The following is a 19,780-nucleotide window of genomic DNA, read 5'->3' as shown; positions in this document are numbered from 1 at the left end:
GTAATTCAAATTTAGTATTATAGTATTCTTGCTCTTATTTATATCCTTACGCCATGTATCTTCTTTGTAATCTACAAGTTTAGATGTAAATTGTTCCTGTAGTAAATTGGTTATTATCTTAGTATACGTTTCTTTCACATAGTTATTGGTTTTGCCGACGGAGGACGTGCAGAGTGTTCTTTAAATTGTCGCACGTACTTCTTTTTACAAAGACGAGAGAAGAATACACGCCATTACAGTTACTCGATTTTTTTCAGCCTTTTTGGGATTTTTATTGATGCTGTATAGGTTTAGTGAAATTTTCTCTTATTATTTTGCTTTCGGCACTTCCATGACGCATTTGCAGATGCATTTTACAAGTTCTAAGGCCATTTTCAAATGTTAACAAAAATTACGCATTTACCTTTTGACTTTGAATAATCATTTTTTGCCTTCTTACTTCCTGCTTACGTGTATCTTCATTATTACCTACCGGATTGTGCGTTCTACATCTACAATTTAAAGTCAGAATTTAACTAAATTCGAGCTTTAACTCATAATTCGATTAAATTCGGAATTTAAATTTAAACTCAGAATTAAGTTAATTTAGTAAATTTACAGAGGACTGACAGAAAGGCATGTGCAAATATCAGTGAAACTACTTGGACAAGCCCGTCCTCTGCATTTCGTCTAAGTATAAAAATAGATATATTGTACGCTGTTCTAATAATTTATTGTCATCAGCAGTTATGTGCACTGCTCATTTTCCGACCACTTAGCAATTTCCGCGAGTTTCGCTCCTTCAAAGACCTCCATATTGGGAATTTGACGATCGCAGTTGTTGGATAATTAGCAGCTTGTAGAACTGATGAACAACTTCTTAACCCATTTTCGTTTCTTGTACCAGTAATTTTCGAGTACGATTCATGCACAAAAACAACAGGCTTAGTAAAGTTTTATTCAAAATGGAAAAAATGAGTTAACAACTTGTGGATAATGTGCGATGATGACATACTATGTACTATGTTGATGTTTGTTAAACCTTTGATACATTTTATAAAAGTATCCGTTGACATTATTAAGCAACACAGATGGTTTATCAAACTCCACCACTTCACCTGCATTCATAACTAGAACTTTATCAGAATCCATAACTGTCTCTAATCTATGTGCAATAGTAAGCACTGTACATGTCTCAAATTTATTTCTAATCGTCCTTTGTATTAAACTATCCGTTTCCAAGTCCACATTCGCAGTTGCTTCATCCATGATTAATATCTTGTTATTACGCAGAATGGCACGTGCTAAGCATATCAACTGACGTTGACCCACACTTACATTTGTTCCACCTTGGTTAATAACATGAGATAAACCTGAAACAAGACACTAATAACACTGTATTGGCGGATAGAACTCACCTTCTGGTAGGGATGTAAATAATTTTTTCAGTTCAACCTCTTCGAGAACATTCCACAGAGCGCTATCATCATACTCTTGAAATGGATCCAAGTTTTGCCTCAAAGTGCCAGAAAATAGAGTAGGATCTTGAGGGATGACCGAGATCTTCGAGCGTAACGCTTGCAAACTTATGCTCTTTGTGTCAACCGCATCAATGAGAATTTCTCCAGACATTGGACTTAGCCGAAGAAGAGCGTTGACTATTGATGTTTTTCCTGCGCCAGTTCGTCCAATAATTCCAATTTTTTCCGTTGGGGCAACTTTGAAATTTATGTTTTTCAAAGTAGGTGGAGCATCCGGAAGGTATTGAAGCGAAACGTTGCGGAACAGTATTTCTCCGTCCTTCGGCCATAGTTGAACCTCTTCACCGGTAATTTCTTCTTGTGCGATTGACTCGTACTCCAAGATGCGTTCCACGCATGTCATGTTGTTTTCAAACTCCGCCGTCTGTTGCATTGCCCACTGAAGTATACTTGTCACGGTTAGACACTCGGTAATGGCGAGCCCTACGTTGCCACCGAGGATATCTAAAACGAGGAGTTTGGCAGGCCAGTGATTTTGTAGGTGACTTACCACTGCCAGAGATAACAAAGCTAAAGGTGACGGCAGCAAGGTATATTGCGCATATGCAGTCTAAGAAGTAGCCAAACCCTTGTGACGTGCTTAAGAATAAATGATAGCTGCCGCTATGTAAATCTTGATGGGCGTCGAATTCTTCTTTTAAAATTGCTTCAGCTTGAAAAGCTCGAATAGTGCTCAGGCCTTGCAGTGATGAACTTAAGTGTTCAAAAACTGGACTCCGCGCTAATTTAAATATCATTACTAAACGAAGATTGCAACCCTTAATTTACTTACTTACACCTTCCAGCCTTTTCACATTGCGCATTGTTGGTATACAAAATGCTCTCAAACCGTAGCATAATGAGCCTATTACTACTGTCGGTATTAATAGCCAGTAGTTTACAATTGCGATCAGTGTAACTGAAGCAAATGCCGATACCAATAATTGAATTGTGTCAATTGCAACAGGTGGTAGCACTGCATCAACAGTTCCCATGTCCTGTGAGAATCGATTTATTATTCTTCCTTGGGGATTTGTGTTAAAAAAATGCATCGTTCCACCGATAACGTTTTTAAACATATTGTTGTGCAGTGTTTGAGATGATTTGAGTAACATGGAGCAGAATGCATATGACCGTATGCATACAATAACCGTGCAGGCGATGGTTATAATGGAATATGTGAAAATATGCATGTTCTTCGTATCTTCGTTATACTCCAAGATCTGTGAAACATTACTGGAATTGCTCTGCTCTGGAGACGGTGCTTTGGTTTGTGCTATGTTGACCCTATAATGAAAATAAAGGATTTGTGTATGACCACCTTTAGATAAAATTTGAACAAAATTTCATTACCCGCTTGAACACCGTAAGATCATGTTTATTTTATTAGTGTCACTGACACATATTTATTTAGGTACCTATTAATTTGAAGTGCAAGTGAATTCTAAAACTTTCAACTTCAAACTGCAAGCAGTCACAAATTAAGATTTAAGGCTGAAACAAATCTCACGTTTCAACCTTCAAATCTTCTTTGGAGTACATAAGGTTCATATTGTGTCAATATGTAAACGCTCAGTTTTAAGTTTTCAAACTCCAAACATTCAAATTCAATTAAGGCTAAATTGTTGAGCCTTCTTCTGTTGAAACATCAAGATTCAAACTTTAAATTTAGCTTTGAAAATAGTATCAATCCCAGAACCAAGTATAGCAAAAAAAAGCTCAAAGGATCTAAGCATCACGATTCAAGTGACCAGACTTGAGTTGTTTTCCCTTTAAAATGTAAACTTTCCCTTGAAACTTTCAAGTACGATTTTTTAAACTTAAAGCTCCATAATAGAAACTTAGAATGGTAAACTTTAAACTTCTTCAAATTCAATTTGCGAGACGAAGGTTTCAAATTACAAATTCAACTTTTTTTCAAAGACTTCCCATATCAAATTACAAATGTCAAAATATCCCTAATTCGTGACAACCTTCAATTACCATATTTCAATATCCAAAAATTTACGGTAACTTTTTCCACCCAGAAATACAACTTATGGCTAACAAAGTTGAATCCATTTACGTGAACATATCAAATCCTTACTAAATAGCTTCATGCGTGGTAAATTTATAGAATACAGGATGGCTTCAATCAGCAGATTGACACCGATTGCACAACATAATCAGACACCAGTATTTTAAGTCATAATTTTAGAGGTCGTCGTCTGCCAGTTTTTTTTTATTTGAAGTAGCACAAAGACAAGATAAATCGTAAGAGTTAATTAGTTTGCTTAACTATCATTTTGAAAATAAACTCTTCATTTACAATCCAAACAAACATTTTACAATAAATGCTCCCGACGAACCGCCGCTGCCCTAAAGAGGAGCACCTGAGCGAGTAATTACGCGTTCGTTTTTACGACTGTCTTGACGATAAGGATTGTCCATGTTATTATGTACCAGTCGATTATTAAACCTTTCAGTGCGAGCACGCGTTTTCATTTTATTTAAAGAATATTTTAGAAATGTGGATAGTGTACGACCGCCTTACGCGGCCTTTTTTAATCTATCGTTTAGCGGTGAATCTAATTATTGTGTGAACTAATAATAATTGATTGTGTTTGTAATGAAAAACGAGATTGGTACGAGGTGGTAACGAGACCACATTTTTTTTCTTTGCGTGACTATTTTCCGGAAGAGAGGGTGAGCGAACGATAAATGAACGTACTCGAGACCGAGTGTCCACGGGAGCGCGAGCTGTTATTAGAGGTTAAATGGGCATCGGTTTACCGAACCCAAAGTTGGCCGATTCACTGACAGAATATAATAACGTCTTGATTATAATCGGCGTAGTTCATCTTATAGGTCTGTGTTATGTACTAACATAATTGGTAAACTTAATTTCAATTACCAATAATTAACTGCCAAACGCATAGTTGGGCTAATTTTTAATTAATCATAATTAAGTACAATGCCTGACTTCGACAACGTTAAATTAAACCACTTAGATTTGTGAATTATAAACAAAAGCGATATTCAATTCAATATAAAGAACCTTTGCAATGATGGATTCGAACTGAATGTAATTAACCGGTGCCGGGTACAATTCGCATTTCACTTCTTTTTTATTAACACATTTTTACATCATTCCCTCTGTCAATGGTGCCGTTGACCACCTGCACGAACGCTTGCTTTACAAGTTCCTATCCCCATTCTTTAACTACAGCATGAAACAATTAGGCAAATTTTTCACTTTTATTGCTTAACCGTATTGTGTTTGTGCGTTGTGCCCCACGTCATAAATTATTCTAGTTTATGTGCTTAAACGCGTAAAAAGTGGTTTATACGGAAAAAAGGGTACGTTACGCATATTAGTAGTGACGAGAATCTAACACAAATAGGTGTCTGAATTAACTCGCCTACGATAAATAGTCCATTAAGATTTTTTAAATCTAATTACAACACAAACACATGAGTAATATTTAGATTTCGTAATCTAGGTACCTTCAGAGGTACCTTCTTTCATTACATTTGGAAAGCTTTTTGATGCATTTAAAAATTTTCCTATTCCTCTCAAAATTTCAAAGGCTCTGCTATTGTTGAAAATTAGTACACTTCAAGAAAAACGACACATGTAGCAATAGGCATCACTTGTCAAATAACGGTTTAGTTTCACTGGACCCCAGTGTTTGTTTTTTAATTCTATAGCGTCTAGTAGAGGAGCCCATGATGCTAAATGGGGATTTACTCCAGAAAAAGTTATATGTATGATGTAAATCTCTCCACTGGTGAGGCGCGCGTCTACACTTTTTTAACAATGTATATGTCGTAGTCTTTTAGTGAAATCTGTCATTTCACGAAAAGCCTAGTCCGAGGCCTAGTCATTTAGTGAAACGCTGACAATTTGTACGTGTGGGGTAGTTTTCCTTCCGCTTCTAGATCGATAAGGGATACCATTTATCGATCTTGAATGGGAAGGGAATCCAATCGCTTGGTCCTGGAAAGTACACTGTGCCACAGTTTCATATAAATGACTAGGCGTTTCGTGAAATGACGGATTTCATTAAAAGACTACGACATATACAACAAAATACGAAATACTCGAGTGCGTCAGATATTGATAGTGTATATACCCCACGTGTTTTTGATATTGGAGGTATGTTAATTTACCGGTTTGCATGTGGAAGAGGCTATACGGATCGGTAGAAAACGCAATGAATTTTATTAACGATGTGTCCCTCACGTCATGCTCAAATCGTCAAATTATTGAAATGCACAGATTTCAACACGTAATCAGCCCACCTTACTTTAACCTGAAGCGCTCGAGTAAATCCCAAAATACCCCATTGGGCTCCCCTACTAGTACGGATTGTGGTCTTCTTCGACCGCGTCCAAACTACGACTCTACCTTAATTTCAGCCTTTAAAACCACTTACCAATACGCCAAGAAATAGGATCCTCCACTAATCAATGCCTGCGTTAATATGAACAGCACAGCAACGTTCAAAAACGATAAAAATCCACAAGAAGCTATGTACCGTCGATATACACTTTTTGACACTGAACCTTCAGATTTTTGTTCTTTGGTAACATTTTGAACCTTGTGTGCTAATTTTCGAGAGCCGAGTTCTTCTACGTCAAAGTCATCTATCCCCTTGGAATAGTCAAGGGCTGCCTTTTCATCCATTGAACCTTGAGAAATTATCGCACCGTTTTCTAAGACAATTAACCGATCCACATCTGTCAGGAATTTTATTTGATGTGTAACTAGCATTATAGTTTTCCCCTTTAAATACCCTTTAATACACTCCTCGAATATTTGTTTGGCGACTCGAGCATCGACCGAGGCAAGAGGGTCGTCGAGTAGGTAAATGTCGGAATCTCTGTATACGGCGCGTGCCAAATTTATTCTCGCCTTCTGGCCACCACTCAAGGAAGCGCCTCGTCCTCCGACCATGGTAAGATCGCCGTATGGCAATGAATTAAAGTCACATTCTAGAGCACACACACGCACCACCTCCTTGTAACGAACCTCGTCCATTTTTTCGCCAAACAAAATGTTATCCCGAACACTGCCACGAAATAGCCAAGCATCCTGCGAGGCGTAACTGATTTCTCCGTTTATGTACAACTTTCCAGAAAACAAATTCAGCTCCTTCAGTAACACGTTTAACAAACTTGATTTTCCGCATCCGACTTGCCCAACAATTGCGACCAACTCTCCGGGATTCACCGTCAAATTAATGTCTTTTAATGTGAGATCTTCCTTCCATTTAGCATTACCCTCACTAATTCGAATGGCAATCGGATCGGTTGTGCTTTCGGCGTTTTCCAATTGAATTTCGGTATTCAGCAAGAATTCGTTGATGCGCCTGGCGGAGACGAGTGCTTCGGCACGATAGCTAAGAGCTTGCGGGAAAAATTTTCCTATGGATAAACGTAGTGAATTGTAATACAATATCAGTGTAAACACCGTATCTGCCCTAATGGTATTATGGCACACATACACTACGATTGTTACCCAAAGAATGATCGGTATCACAACTATATCACAAGACATGTATGCAGCTTTTACATACGTGCATAGCCGAATATATTTCATTTCCAGACTGAAACATATAATGAGCGCACTTGTGTGGGAACTTGTGCGAACATACTTGCGAAGCGACAGCATCAAGCTTGTAGTTAGTTTTTCCCAAGCGTGCATTTTGATTATTTCAATTCCTAGGATAACTTCATTCATGTAACACACTCTGGCATCTGTCCGCATAGCAGCTTTTGATCGATACTTGGATGCCAAGTTACCCAGCCAATCTAAAAGCAGACTTTAATACTAGGTTGTCGCCTTTAAGCAAATACTTGCAGTATGCTGGTAGAAATAGTATCAGTAGCAATACGCCAAAGATTGACGAAACTCCAACATAGTGATACATTAAACATGTAACTACAAGGCATTGTAGTGGGCCCACCCACAAGTGATTTAGCATCAATGCACATTTAGTAAATATGATCACATCATTCGATAGCAAATTGATCATTTGTCCAATGTTCGTTTTGCTAAACGCGGCATTGTTCAACTTGAGCGTTTTCCGATAGATCAACGCGCAACAAGCTATTTTGGCTTTCAAACCGATCAATTGGGTGTGCACGATGAGCGGATGAAATAGCGTTATTCGCAAAAATGAGAAAAAAACTATGCCCCCTGCATACCATCGTGCCTCCTCTTGGGTCGTATGCGTGTTAACGTCAACAATTGGCATGTAGAACAGTAGTAAGCGCCCGAGAAACACGGCTTGCGCAGGCCTGCAACTCACTATAGTATTCGGTAAGCCATTCAATTTAGCCGTACTTAACTACTAATTCTAATATGGCCAGAATTATTCCAGAAGTAATGTACTCGAAACCAAAAGCAGAAATTAAAACTTTTACAAGCGAAGGTTTCTTCTCCACGCCACTTGCTAGATCCCATAATATTTCCACCTTGTTCCCCAAACGTTCGGACTGCAGATCTCTGACTGTTTCGTAAAGATCATCTTCCTGGAATGGCTTTTGTTGTCCCTTAATGTAAGTCGGCAACACATACCTAAAAAACGATTCTACATTAATTACTAACACGCAGACGAGTGACACTTACAGAAATGTGGCAGCAAGCAGAGGATTTGCATTCTGTCGAGGATTTGATTTACGTCTGGTCTTACACGTGTTATTCATTGCTACCGTGTTTTATGTACTTACTCAAGTTTTGTGTATGTCTACTGATAAGCATTCATTTTCTGTGTTAAGTACCTAGGTACCCAATACAATTATCTTTTGTTTTAACAATGATAGTATTTAATTGGGACCATACTTTAAGTGGGTGTTTTGTTTTCCGGTACAGGTTAACTCGCAAACTTATAAGTATATAAACTTGGTATAGGACCATTCTAAAAAAGGCGAGGTTAATTCAGTTTCTTTTTTTTAGGTCTTACTACCAACCAAGATAAGTTAGTAAAAATCGTCAAATTTTCGTGGAAGCAGACTGTGTCCTAGATTCAGTTTGTTTTAAGTAGTCCGATAGCGGGTTCAGATGGATACTGGAGGAGACTTGAAAACTCAGGGAAATTCCACCAACCCCTCTTTATTCAACACACCATGGAACTTGTCTTCGGTACACTGAGGTACCGGTACGTGCCCTATCTTAACTTTACTAACCTATTGTTAGTTGTTTTTAGGAATTTCAAGCTCAATTGTTGTATTTATCTCCAACTTGAGGTAGCATCTTGGTCGGATCTTCATCAACTTAAGAAACCACTAATCAATCTGGTCGGTAATGAAACTCAAGAATAAATACAGAATGGTTTGTAACGAAGCACCCTGTTTCCGCCTGGTCTCGGCAAAATTATTAAGATTATTCTTGCAGCCTCCGAAAGCTGTTATACTTTGGAAGATGAAGGCGAATTAATATTTTGAATTTTGAACGCCGTTAATTAATTATTAACTATTTTAGTTTCCAATAGTAAGTGAAAACCAGGATAGAAACGAGTTCCAAATCGAGGTGTTTGATTAGTCTTGCAGCGTGCAAGTGTGTAGATAATGACAACAGTCGTTGTGCCGGAAAAACTCCAATTAGGCCTAGGCGTTAATTGGATTATCGCATATTGAAGTTTGAACGCGCCTAATTAGGTAAGCATAATTAATGATGGATGTTCAAAAGAAGCGCGCTTAAAAAACCTGACGCCCGAAATATTTCCCATATTTTTCCGATATCGGGTGAAAGGAGTAATTAATTAAACACAGAATTAATTTTATTCGCTTTCGTACTGAATACAGATAATTTACTTTTGCCGTTGAAATTAATTTCTCCGTAACGCTTTTGCATCCTTTGCATTGTTAAAATAGTAGTGATTTCAGTTACCGTTTTAGTGTTAACGTCTCATTTACAACCGAGCCGTTTAGCTTTGTTTTTTTTGCAGCAAATTTCAAGGGTCAGTGGTTTTGAATATAAGCCAGATTAAAAGTCTGGTTTCCGAATGCGAGTGGCCAAAGATTCCCCTAGTTAAAGCTCTGAAATAGAGGAAAAAGGAGGGCACGCATCTATCGTCTTAGAGAATAGATCTTTTGCGAGATTTTTTTGCTTTTATCCGGATCATAGCCCATTGATCCACGTTAATTTAACCATTTAGATAGAAAGAAACCTAATTACGTAAAAATAAGGATTAAACAGGAGTATGCGCTTCTCGGCAAGAGGTCTATCATGGCATTTTATATGACTACACAGAGTACGACCTTGTGTAATAGAAGGATTATGCATAGGTTAAAACAATCTCTTAATTGTGCAAGAAACGAAAATTATTTTTTGAAAAAAAGCAAAAGTTAGTGGAACAGCGGCAGATTAAGTGTAGAAAACGACTTGGGCGACGACAAATTAATTTCGTTCTACAATTGCGCAAACTAAAAATAGAATACGTATATTCATATGAAGCTAAAGAAGGGAAAGCGTTAGACGGTCCCGCCCCTATCGCATAATGAGCTTAGCTGATCGCAGTCAAATGGCACAAAATCCTGTTCGCGCGCTCCAATTTTATCTTATTATTGCCACTTCTATTTGAAGAGGAAGAAAGGCGCCAAAGTAAAAGACGCGCGAGGCTTTGAACACTTGCTTCCAACCAGCAATTATCTTTTCGTTGTCGAAATGCATAGTTTTTATCAACAAAATCATATAAATCCGCATTTCTTTTTATTTAATAGAATTAATTTTTCGTACAGCACGGTTAAACAGCAAATCACAAAACACGAAACAGTGTCAGTGTACTAGTCACTGATGTTGACGCTATCATCAAAAATGCGCGTACTAGGTGTTCCCGTGCTCGTCTCTCAATCGCATCGCGCTTTCCTGAGATTCTTTCGATAGGATCAGAGTGAGCGAAACGCGAGCGAGCATAGCCCTAGAACACCGAGTGCAAATGAATGCGTTTTAAAATATGAAAAGATAATTAATCTATTATCAAAAAAGACGCATCCTGACTTAAGGAAAGCTGAAACCGTATAGAGCCAGTACAGATATCTAACAAATCCTAAAGAAAATTCATCTACGTATTTCGGGCCATTTACCAATTCCTGTAACTTCATATACCGCGACTACGGGCCTTGACCTAGGGAAATTTTTTAGAATAATTCAATTTATTTTATACAAATACCCTTGTGTTATTTTAGCGGGGAATGTAGTTGGCCGCCAAATTACATCTCTAATGTTTGCTTTTCAATTTGCGAGAAGAAACGGCAAACGGAAAACTTAACGTGCAGAGTATCTGTCAAAAAACGTTATTTTGTGTTATTTAGTATGGGCAAAATAACGGTTGCTACAGATAACCTGCACGTTTAACGTTAGTGATACATCACAGGGCCGAATGTGTGGGAATCTGGTGATTCAGAAACATAGGGGTTGCGGCAAATTATCTGACAGAGAGTGGCAAACCACGGAAAATGAGAGGACAGTAAGACGACACAAGACGTGCTACTCAACCTATAATGGCAATTCATAGAAAAACTTACATTCAGATAACACTCAAATATACACTACTCTTAGCACTGCTCCATAGTACCTTTACTCATCAAATTCAACAAGAAAATCCTATCCGAAGCGGACCTTCCGTGACATGGTCTAAATAATTTTTCGGTAACTTCGTGAAACTGTAATTGCTTGTAAAATTTTAAAGGACTATGCGTAATTATTATTTAATGGATATACATATTCATCTTTCGATTGTCTACTGTAATTAATACATACATAATTAACAGCGTCTTCTTATATTTGTAATGAAATTATTTTGTATTAATTGAACTAGATGTACAAGAAACGGTAATTACCGTGAGGAGAATAAAGTAATACAATACATTATATAATTACAGTCAGGAAAACAAAGTCTAATTACAAATCATTTCAATGCTATCAACCATAGAATAATTTTAGCAGTGATTGAATTTCTTAGTAGCTAACGTGTGGGTTTAGTGTGATTAGGTAATTAATCTGACATTATATTTTCGCTAGCATAGAAGACAAAGTGCATTTTCATAATGTAAATATGTATTAAATTATTAATGCTAATCTCCAAAGTTACATTGTTCTTATATTGTATGTGACTGATGTTAAGTTTTGTAAGAAACTTCGCAACATAAATTACCATTTCTAATAGATTAACGAACTCGTCGGAGTTATTAGTCCTTAGCTGTAATCGAAAACAATCCAATCCAAAATTCGCTTACGTACGGAAGGACGGGCACACAAACACAACGAAACGGTGCCATACCTACCCAGTACCCACCAAAAGGGGATAAGAGCCGGCGCGTTACCCATTTGCACTCATTCTGGGAAAAAATATACATAATTTATTATATTAAATTTTCAAAAAAACATTTCATAACCCCACATCGTGATTACATAAACTAGTTTTGCTACCTTTGTTCGAAAATTTTCCCATTTTTAAATTCAACCTGTTTAAGGTTTTCTTATATGCTTTTCCAACAATTCAAATTTACTTGCCTAACAAGTGAATTGCATTATAGCTAGATTTAGTTCGGAGTAGTTTTCATTCGTTCACTGCCATGGTGCACGCAGGCAGGGCTTTCTGGACAGATCTAACCTGCACTGTGAAAGATTTTAAAAAACAGTTATCATATAACTATTTTTAGCTCACTTTATAGACTGTTAATCCATATACCTAATCTTAATCATTCAGGAAACGTGACATTCTAATCCACCAACGTCAAAAACATGTTAATTGTGTTCAAAATTGACTTAGCTAAGCGCATCTTTTTGCGAACAAAGTGCTTTAAAAAAATGAAAGCGGTAGCAATTCTAGTCTGAATAAAAAGACAATTTTGCGCAAAACTCATAGTTCGTTTCGTTTTAGTGGCGAATTGTAATAGACATGAATTCCAATAATAGCAACAAACGGAAAGGAAATCCTCGGCAAAACTGCAGCTTCCTGTCTTCGGCTTCATTTTTGTAAGTAGATACATCACATGTATTTCATCTGTATTTGTGACGTATTTTTAGTTACACCATTCCGACGTTTCTTTATGGACGCAGAAAAGGTTTTGACGAGGATAACATGTACGAGACCGTGGACGGATTCCGTTCAAAACTGTTAGGGGATAAGTTGGAAAAACTGTGGTGCAATGAACTGAAAAACGCGCTTAGGACCAAGCGCGCGCCTTCCTTACGAAAAGTTCTATGTCGTGCCTTTGGTTTACAAATGCTTACGTTTGCGGCGTTATTACTCGTTATAGAGTGCGCGATAAAGTAGGTAGATATCAAATTTTGGTCTCGATTATTCAACAGGTTGATTTTAGGCCTGCTCAAGCGGTAATGGTGGGCCGTTTGGTTTCCTTCTATACACTTGATAATGTGAATACTGGAGTTTTGCCATATGCCTTCGGCATAATTTTTTTGACATTTCTAAATACAGCTCTATTTCATCCATATATAGCGAACTCTCAGATGGTCGGATTGAAAGCAAAAATATCGTGCGGGTCTCTAATTTACAGGAAGGCATTGAAACTGCATTACACAGCTTTGTGCAAGACCAGTGTGGGACAAATAGTCAATTTACTTTCAAACGACGCTGTCATACTTATAAGATTCTCTGTAATCGTGAACTACGTTCTGATTGCTCCCGTACAATGCCTCGTCGTTACGTACCTAATGTACCAGGAGGTTGGATTTTCAGCAATAGTTGGTGTATTAGTTATCGTTTTGTGTACACCGTTCTATTGTAAGTAGTAATTCTTCAGTTAAACGCGTTGTTATACATAGCTCTTAGATTTTTTGAGTAAGGGAGCGTCCAAGTACAGATTGAAGACAGCCATGCGTACAGATGAGAGAGTACGCTTTATGGCCGAAGTCATTTCTGGAATGCAGGTGATTAAGATGTATGCTTGGGAAAAACCAATGGAAAATATTTTAAATTCCCTTCGTAAGTAAGTATGTACTTTCATGTATAACTGTCATAAGTTCGCTTCAACCCATTATCTCATTTACAAATGCCATACAATCCTTTTCAATAGTACACAATAGCAAAACTTGAACCATGATAACCGAATATGTAAATTACATTCATTAGAGCTTAATAGTAGGGGAGCCCAATAGGGGATTTTGGGATTTATTCGAGCGAGCCAGATTCCAGATTAATGTAAGGTGGGTCAACTGCATGTTGAAAAGTGTGCATTTCAATAATCTGATAATTTGAGCGTGACGCAAGGGAGTGGGAAGGTAACAAACTTCAGTCAGCCTGCTGAAATAAATAAATGAATAAATCAACCCCCACCATGAAAAACCGGCAGATTGAGATATCTCCAATATCAGACACACTTGGGGCATATACACTAACAATATTTGATGCCCTCGAGCATTTTCTTGTGACTATTTTTACGACATTACTACCCCCCCCCCCCCCCACCAGTGTAGGGATGTACATAATATAACTTTTTTTTTCTTTTTACAATCTCATCTACAAAGTTCAAAAGTCCTCATTTAGCTTCGTGGACTCCCCTATTATAAACCTGTGCTTGTTTTTATCCAGACATATTGAGCTTCTCTTCCAGTGTTTTAGAAGACAAGTAATAATGCCAATTTCTTGAACACATTGAAACAAACAAAAGTTATAATAATAATACTAATAAAAATAGATTATGGTTTAGTTCATCTTTGGGCTTCCCTAATTGACTTTGACTATTGAAAACGGTACCCCAGGATGCTGTTGTTTTTGTCTATATGATTCTCAATTGTAACGATTTACCAATTTCTTTGAAAATCGTGTAACAAATTTTACCCAATGTGTACAAAGAATTTAATTTTAATCCACGGTTAGCTCCACATAAATTTTACAGTGATGGGTCTAATGAAAATGTCTCCTTTTTCTCTTTCTGTTCTGCTTTTTGTATATCAAACGCTTCTGACGTAGCATCCATGGGATAAATGCGCTGAATAGGTCGTAACAATAACCCGTGTTAGGTTTTAAGCCACACCAACCGAATTTTTCCATCTTGGCCTCTCATACTGCAACGACTTTTACTAAGTGACTGCGAAGTCACAATCTGGAGGGAGCAGTGGCGCATGGACATACATCTGCTGCAATGTATACAACTCTTTGACAACTGGATGTTTCCCTGGTAATACATAAGGATAAGTTTCTGTATCGGCTCTTCTGGCAATCTTACTTTCTAATTACATTCCATATTCCTCATTACCCTCAACGTAGACAGGCTTTGATCATCTTCCAGAAACGATACCTCCTGGACGATTTTGATTAATTTTCTTTCGGCCAGTTGAATTTCCTCTGTTGTCAATTCCTCAAACCTCCGGTTATTCTTATCCTTGCAGTTGAAAGAAAACCTCCAATGTAGATAGAATTTGTCAGTATCGCAAACATGCAATGCGGAGGATACCTTTTCTCATTTCTTTGAGGGTTTCTTCTTCGTCGGCTCGATGATAATTCTTAGGCGCGTTTTTCCCCTCTAGAGCGACCCGTGACAACTCGTAGATATCTTCGAGAGTTACAATCGCGCAACTTTACGTTTTGCTCTAGGTCTAACCGAATAGACTGTAGAAGACCTTAAATGTGGAAAATGCGCAAAACACTCTTTTCGAGAGGGGCTCTCACCGATTCCCCCCGGGGTCTCACACGCACCCCTGCGTAAATACGCTCCTCCACGTCGCCTAACATCCCAGAAAGTGGAAATTTGACTTGCGGTGTCGTTTCGAGCGTTTCCGACGATTTTTTTTCCAAAAGTTTCGATTTTTTCGCTTCTTATGACAGCTACCCCGACGGCAGCCGGAGGAATTTTTTCAATATCATAAAAAGACCCAATTATCGGAACACGCTTAAGCGTGCGGCGCGACGCCCTACTCGAAGCGTACGGTAGAGGCGAATTTCAACGAGCTCGCGCACCTCGGAGGCGACGCTCCCCAGCCGCCCAGGGGAATTTTCCAGGTGCTATTTTCTCAGAAACAATCCGAATCTACTTAAAGAATTGAGAACTTGCCTCACTTTACTATTGAACAGCGACCGTCAACAAGTAACGAAGTAAATGTACGTTCTTCCATCTGTCAAAGTTAACGGTCATGTTTTTAAAGGTGCATTTAAACGGAAATTAAGGTATGAAAATCGTAGGTAAGTGTTTGAAATTGACTATTAGAAACATTTAAAGTGCTTGGAATAACTGCCGAGTGAATAAAATGTTTAAGTACATTGGCATATTGTAGTTATGTGGCAACGGTGCATGCCATTCGACCAAAGGAAATTCCATCGTCCTTTATGGTGGTATTGTGCCTCAGCTAGGTTGTTGTAACCTGCAGTCAACTTCACGTGAATCTGCGACTCCCAAAACGTCAAGCTATCATAGAGCTGCAGAAACAGAAACTGACCGAAACTTTTTACGACTTGACTCTATGAGGTCCAAAACACAGAATTTGCTACCCTCGCGACCCCAAAACGAATTTTCGGGTAGTTAATTCATTCGTAGCCAAGAACGGAACCCCCCAAAATTCTTCTCCGGATTAATCCCCACCTATCTTTCTAAATTATTCGTGAAAATCCCTAGTAAGTTGCTAAGATATCACCTTTGAGCTCATTTGTTTTAGCTATTTTTCCAATCTTGCATTCCCACAAACAAGTCTGATTTTGCAGTTTGGAGCACGTAAATGTAATTAAGCTAAAAGTATTTTAAAAAAATGTCCATGAAGGGTTGCTATAACACGGAAATTAAAATGGTTTAAATCCTGTGGTAGTTTTGCGCTTCTTCCAAGTTATACGTATCTCCGAAACAACCAATTGGCGGTTTCTTTACATTCGGCATTCAGTAACAGGTCATCAGACAAAAACGGAAACATTGTAGACAAAGTCGAAAATTGACACATTTTCATGGGACTTTTAGGAACCTTCTTCTTTTTACAACCACAAAGCTTGTACGCCTGTTTTTTTGCAGATTCGAAATGAAATACATCACTTTGTCCTCTTACACCAAAGCAGTATACCTTACACTCGATGTTCTGCTAATACCAACCAGCCTGTACGTGACCATACTGGTATACGTAATACATCACCAGTTAACTGCCGACAATGTATTCAGCCTAACCGTTTTTTACACTACGTTCCACTTTACAATGGCCTGGAGCTTACCGCAAGGGCTCTGCGTTTTAGGCGAGACACTTATTTCGATCGATCGCATTACCAAATTTCTTACAAGTGCGGAGATCATACTAAATGACGCCGAGAAGATGGTCGCAAATTCCGGCGCGATTGAAATTACCCACGGTACCGCTAAGTGGAATACGAAAATTACTTTAGAAAATATCACGTTTGCCGCCAATCCTGGTTCTTTGATAGCAGTGATTGGACAAGTGGGTTGCGGCAAGTCTAGTTTAATTAACGCGTTGTTAAAGGAATTGCCTTTAACTTCCGGGAGGATTTCGGTGAATGGAAGTGTTAGTTATGCGCCACAAGACCCTTGGTTGTTCGGCGGAAGCGTACGTGATAATATCCTTTTCGGACAGAAAGTGGATCTGTTGCGATACAAAGAAGTGATTCGTGTGTGCGCCTTGGAGTGTGACCTGCAGCTGCTACCTTTTGGTGATAACACAATCGTTGGAGGCCGAGGTAGTTCACTCAGTGGTGGTCAGAAGGCGAGAATCAGCTTGGCACGTGCGGTCTACAGACAGGCGGACATTTATTTATTGGACGATCCCCTCTCGGCTGTGGACCTTCGCGTTGGTGAGCAAATATTTGAAAACTGCATTAAGGGCTTTTTGAAGGGAAAGACTGTGATACTCGTTACACACCAGCGACAGTACTTAAAAGATAGGGATCGTGTAATTGCGCTTGAAAGTGGCACAATCCTCTCAGAGATAAACTGGAAGGAAGCAAACGTGTTTGCACGTGAACAAATCAGCGAGGTTGTATCCCCTGCTCTTCAATTTCAAGCATTAGATGGTAAAACGAAAGATGCCCAAAATAAAGAACAAATTTCGCGTGGTTCGGTTTCTAAGAACGTGTACTTATCATACTTCACTTTGGGTGGAGGTATTGGATTTACTACCCTCACTTTATTTTTGTTGCTACTTTGCCAAGTTTCTGTAAGTTCCAGCTCCTACTTTTTGGCATATTGGTATAATGTTCATATGTTAAAATGGAGCTGAATAGTACAATTTTAGGGTAAACGCTGTGGACCTGGGTAATGAGACCGCTGCTGGACAAAATCTCGAAGCATCATCAGCATCCAATCAAAACATTTACATATACTCCACAATTACTCTCTTTTGCATTGTAATTGCGTCTGTACGTGCCTATGTGTTCTATACGTTATGCCTGAAATCCTCCAATCGAATGCACGGTAATATGCTTAGTAGCGTTCTTCGCGCGACCATGCGATTTCTCAACACAAACTCGCATGGAAGAATCATAAATCGGTTTTCTCAAGATCTGGAAACTGTGGACACTCAACTACCGACGGTGTGTCTCAACGCACTACAGGCGTTTATAGGATTCCTCGCCTGTATAGTGATAATTGCAATGGTAAATTATTGGTTTCTTTTATCATCATTTATAATTGGAATCATGCTGTACTTATTAAGAGCCTTCTGTTTGGTTACAATTCGAAATGTTAAAAGGTTAGAAGGCATAAGTAAGTTTTCAAACAAGATCATAACCAGTTGATCATCATGTTTTATCAGCTCGCAGTCCAGTGTTCGAACATCTGGGCTCGTCATTACAAGGATTAGCTACCATTCGAGCGTTTAAGGGCGAAAAAATCTTGCAGAAGGAATTCGATCAACACCAGGATCTGCACAGCTGCTGCCACCATTTATTTCTTTCAACAACTGAGGCTATGGGCGCATTGTTAGGCTACGTTTCCGGTATCTACGTCGCAATTGTGACATTAACCTGTACACTCATTGGCAATGGTAGGTTTCGCATGTGATTCATCACCCATGAATACGATTCGTAGGGATGCTGGGTGGAAATGTCGGACTGGCCGTGACCCAATGTTTACAGGTAGCCACCTACATGCAAAGAACAATTCGACAATCCGCCGAATTGGAAAATCAAATGACCAGCGTAGAACGCATCTTGGAGTACGACAAAATCGAACACGAAGACAGTTTAGGTAGAGAAGCGCCAACGCTTTGGCCCTCAAAGGGCGAAATCGCTTTTCACAATGTTAATTTGGCGTATTACTTGCAAGGTCCGCTCGCATTGAGAAACATAAGTTTCAGAATTATGCCGAATGAAAAGGTGGGGGTCGTTGGAAGGACCGGTGCCGGAAAATCGTCAATTATCGCTGCCTTGTTTCGTTTAAGTTACTTAACCGGAAAGATACTAGTGGATGATGTCGATATAAACAATCTAAATTTACGTGAATTTCGGTCAAAGATATCGATCATCCCTCAAAGTCCGGTTGTGTTCTCCGGAACGCTAAGAACCAACTTAGATCCCTTTGAGGAATTTGAGGACTGTGACTTGTGGTCTGCGTTAGATAAGGTGGAACTGAAGGAATTCTTTTCGGCGCTTCCTTTAGGTGTGCCGAATCAGCTTAATTTTGTTGTAATGATGTTCATGTTGCAGGTCTGGATTTTGGAATTAGCCAAGGTGGGTCAAACGTTAGCGTCGGACAACGCCAATTGATATGTTTGGCGCGTATCATTTTACGTAAAAATAAAATACTAGTGATGGATGAGGCAACTGCAAGTATTGATCTTGAGACTGATAAATTAGTGCAAAGGACGATTAGGAAAGTTTTTGAAGATTGTACAATAATAACTATTACGCATAGATTGGACTCAATTATGGACTGTGATAGAATTATGGTGATAAGCGCCGGCGAAGTGGTTGAATTTGATAGACCTTCAATTTTACTTAAAAATAATGAAGGACATTTCTACAAAATGACGCAACAATTGTGAAATAAACAACCGTTTTAGTACAAGTAATTACATAATAATTAGAACAACTCAATTGAAAGCTTTAAATAGCAAATATAATTTAAATCAAACTTCTTCTTTAATTTAAATTCACATTTGCGTTCTATAGAAGAAGGAAAAACTGGTTGCATGAATTCTACTACTAGGGTTTTCAAATATTTAAGAGCAACTACGATCCTTGAAAATTTTGCGAGGGTCCCAAAGAGTCCTTAAAAGCTTTTATTAAAGGCATTGGTGTTTATTAGCCCTTATGCAATGCTCCTATAAAATCTATGGTCTTCAAAAGTAGTTAATAACATTGAAAATCTATAAGATTATTCAAGAACCCTACAGTTTTAAAGAG

The 19,780-nt window shown here is 38.4% G+C and overlaps 2 protein-coding genes across 12 annotated transcripts in view; one reads left to right on the top strand and one right to left on the bottom strand.

Moving 5' to 3' along the window:
- LOC116172839 (probable multidrug resistance-associated protein lethal(2)03659) overlaps positions 1 to 19,508 on the top strand; it is a 48,011-nt gene extending 28,503 nt beyond the window's left edge. For 3 of the 8 annotated variants that reach the window (XM_031490138.1, XM_031490137.1, XM_031490134.1), the window contains 11 exons: positions 8,443 to 8,638; positions 8,683 to 9,143; positions 12,371 to 12,465; positions 12,517 to 12,762; positions 12,813 to 13,234; positions 13,283 to 13,439; positions 16,446 to 17,624; positions 17,671 to 18,140; positions 18,190 to 18,420; positions 18,465 to 19,034; positions 19,082 to 19,508. In XM_031490138.1, the coding sequence (XP_031345998.1) occupies positions 12,389 to 12,465; positions 12,517 to 12,762; positions 12,813 to 13,234; positions 13,283 to 13,439; positions 16,446 to 17,624; positions 17,671 to 18,140; positions 18,190 to 18,420; positions 18,465 to 19,034; positions 19,082 to 19,419 (3,690 nt within the window). In that variant the 5' untranslated portion in view covers positions 8,443 to 8,638; positions 8,683 to 9,143; positions 12,371 to 12,388 and the 3' untranslated portion in view covers positions 19,420 to 19,508. Of the gene's footprint in view, positions 1 to 6,424; positions 6,440 to 8,275; positions 8,392 to 8,442; positions 8,645 to 8,682; positions 9,144 to 12,370; positions 12,466 to 12,516; positions 12,763 to 12,812; positions 13,235 to 13,282; positions 13,440 to 16,445; positions 17,625 to 17,670; positions 18,141 to 18,189; positions 18,421 to 18,464; positions 19,035 to 19,081 lie in introns of those variants that run through there. The other 5 variants (XM_031490140.1, XM_031490135.1, XM_031490141.1 and 2 more) reach the window with 5 other exon arrangements.
- Positions 983 to 8,228, bottom strand: LOC116172835 (probable multidrug resistance-associated protein lethal(2)03659). 4 transcript variants are annotated; one of them, XM_031490130.1, is made up of 9 exons: positions 8,116 to 8,228; positions 7,831 to 8,064; positions 7,345 to 7,784; positions 7,139 to 7,295; positions 5,918 to 7,090; positions 2,293 to 2,786; positions 2,011 to 2,241; positions 1,398 to 1,964; positions 983 to 1,352 (listed from the first exon to the last, which is right to left on the bottom strand). In XM_031490130.1, the coding sequence occupies exons 1-9, from the start codon at positions 8,190 to 8,192 to the stop codon at positions 994 to 996; spliced, it is 3,732 nt and encodes a 1,243-aa protein (XP_031345990.1). In that variant the 5' UTR covers positions 8,193 to 8,228; the 3' UTR covers positions 983 to 993. The 4 variants fall into 4 exon arrangements, with proteins under 4 accessions (XP_031345990.1, XP_031345989.1, XP_031345991.1 ...); XM_031490129.1 differs by having other exon boundaries at positions 5,918 to 7,295; XM_031490131.1 differs by lacking the exon at positions 8,116 to 8,228 and having other exon boundaries at positions 5,918 to 7,295; positions 7,345 to 7,794; positions 7,836 to 7,969.
- Positions 19,509 to 19,780: the final 272 nt, after the last annotated feature.

Source organism: Photinus pyralis, unplaced genomic scaffold (genome assembly GCF_008802855.1).
Source record: "Photinus pyralis isolate 1611_PpyrPB1 unplaced genomic scaffold, Ppyr1.3 Ppyr1.4_LG5, whole genome shotgun sequence".
NCBI lineage: Eukaryota > Metazoa > Arthropoda > Insecta > Coleoptera > Lampyridae > Photinus > Photinus pyralis.
Note: the sequence above shows the minus strand (reverse complement) of the source record. Positions and strands in the feature narration are given on the sequence as shown.

Coding starts and splice junctions, on each gene's coding strand:
- LOC116172835 (XM_031490129.1), bottom strand. CDS start 8,192: ATGAATAACACGTGTAAGACCAGACGTAAATCAAATCCTCGACAGAAT. Junction 1,965..2,010: donor CTTTGTTATCTCTGGCAGTG/GTAAGTCACCTA, acceptor TCCTCGTTTTAG/ATATCCTCGGTGGCAACGTA. Junction 1,353..1,397: donor ATTTACATCCCTACCAGAAG/GTGAGTTCTATC, acceptor GTCTTGTTTCAG/GTTTATCTCATGTTATTAAC.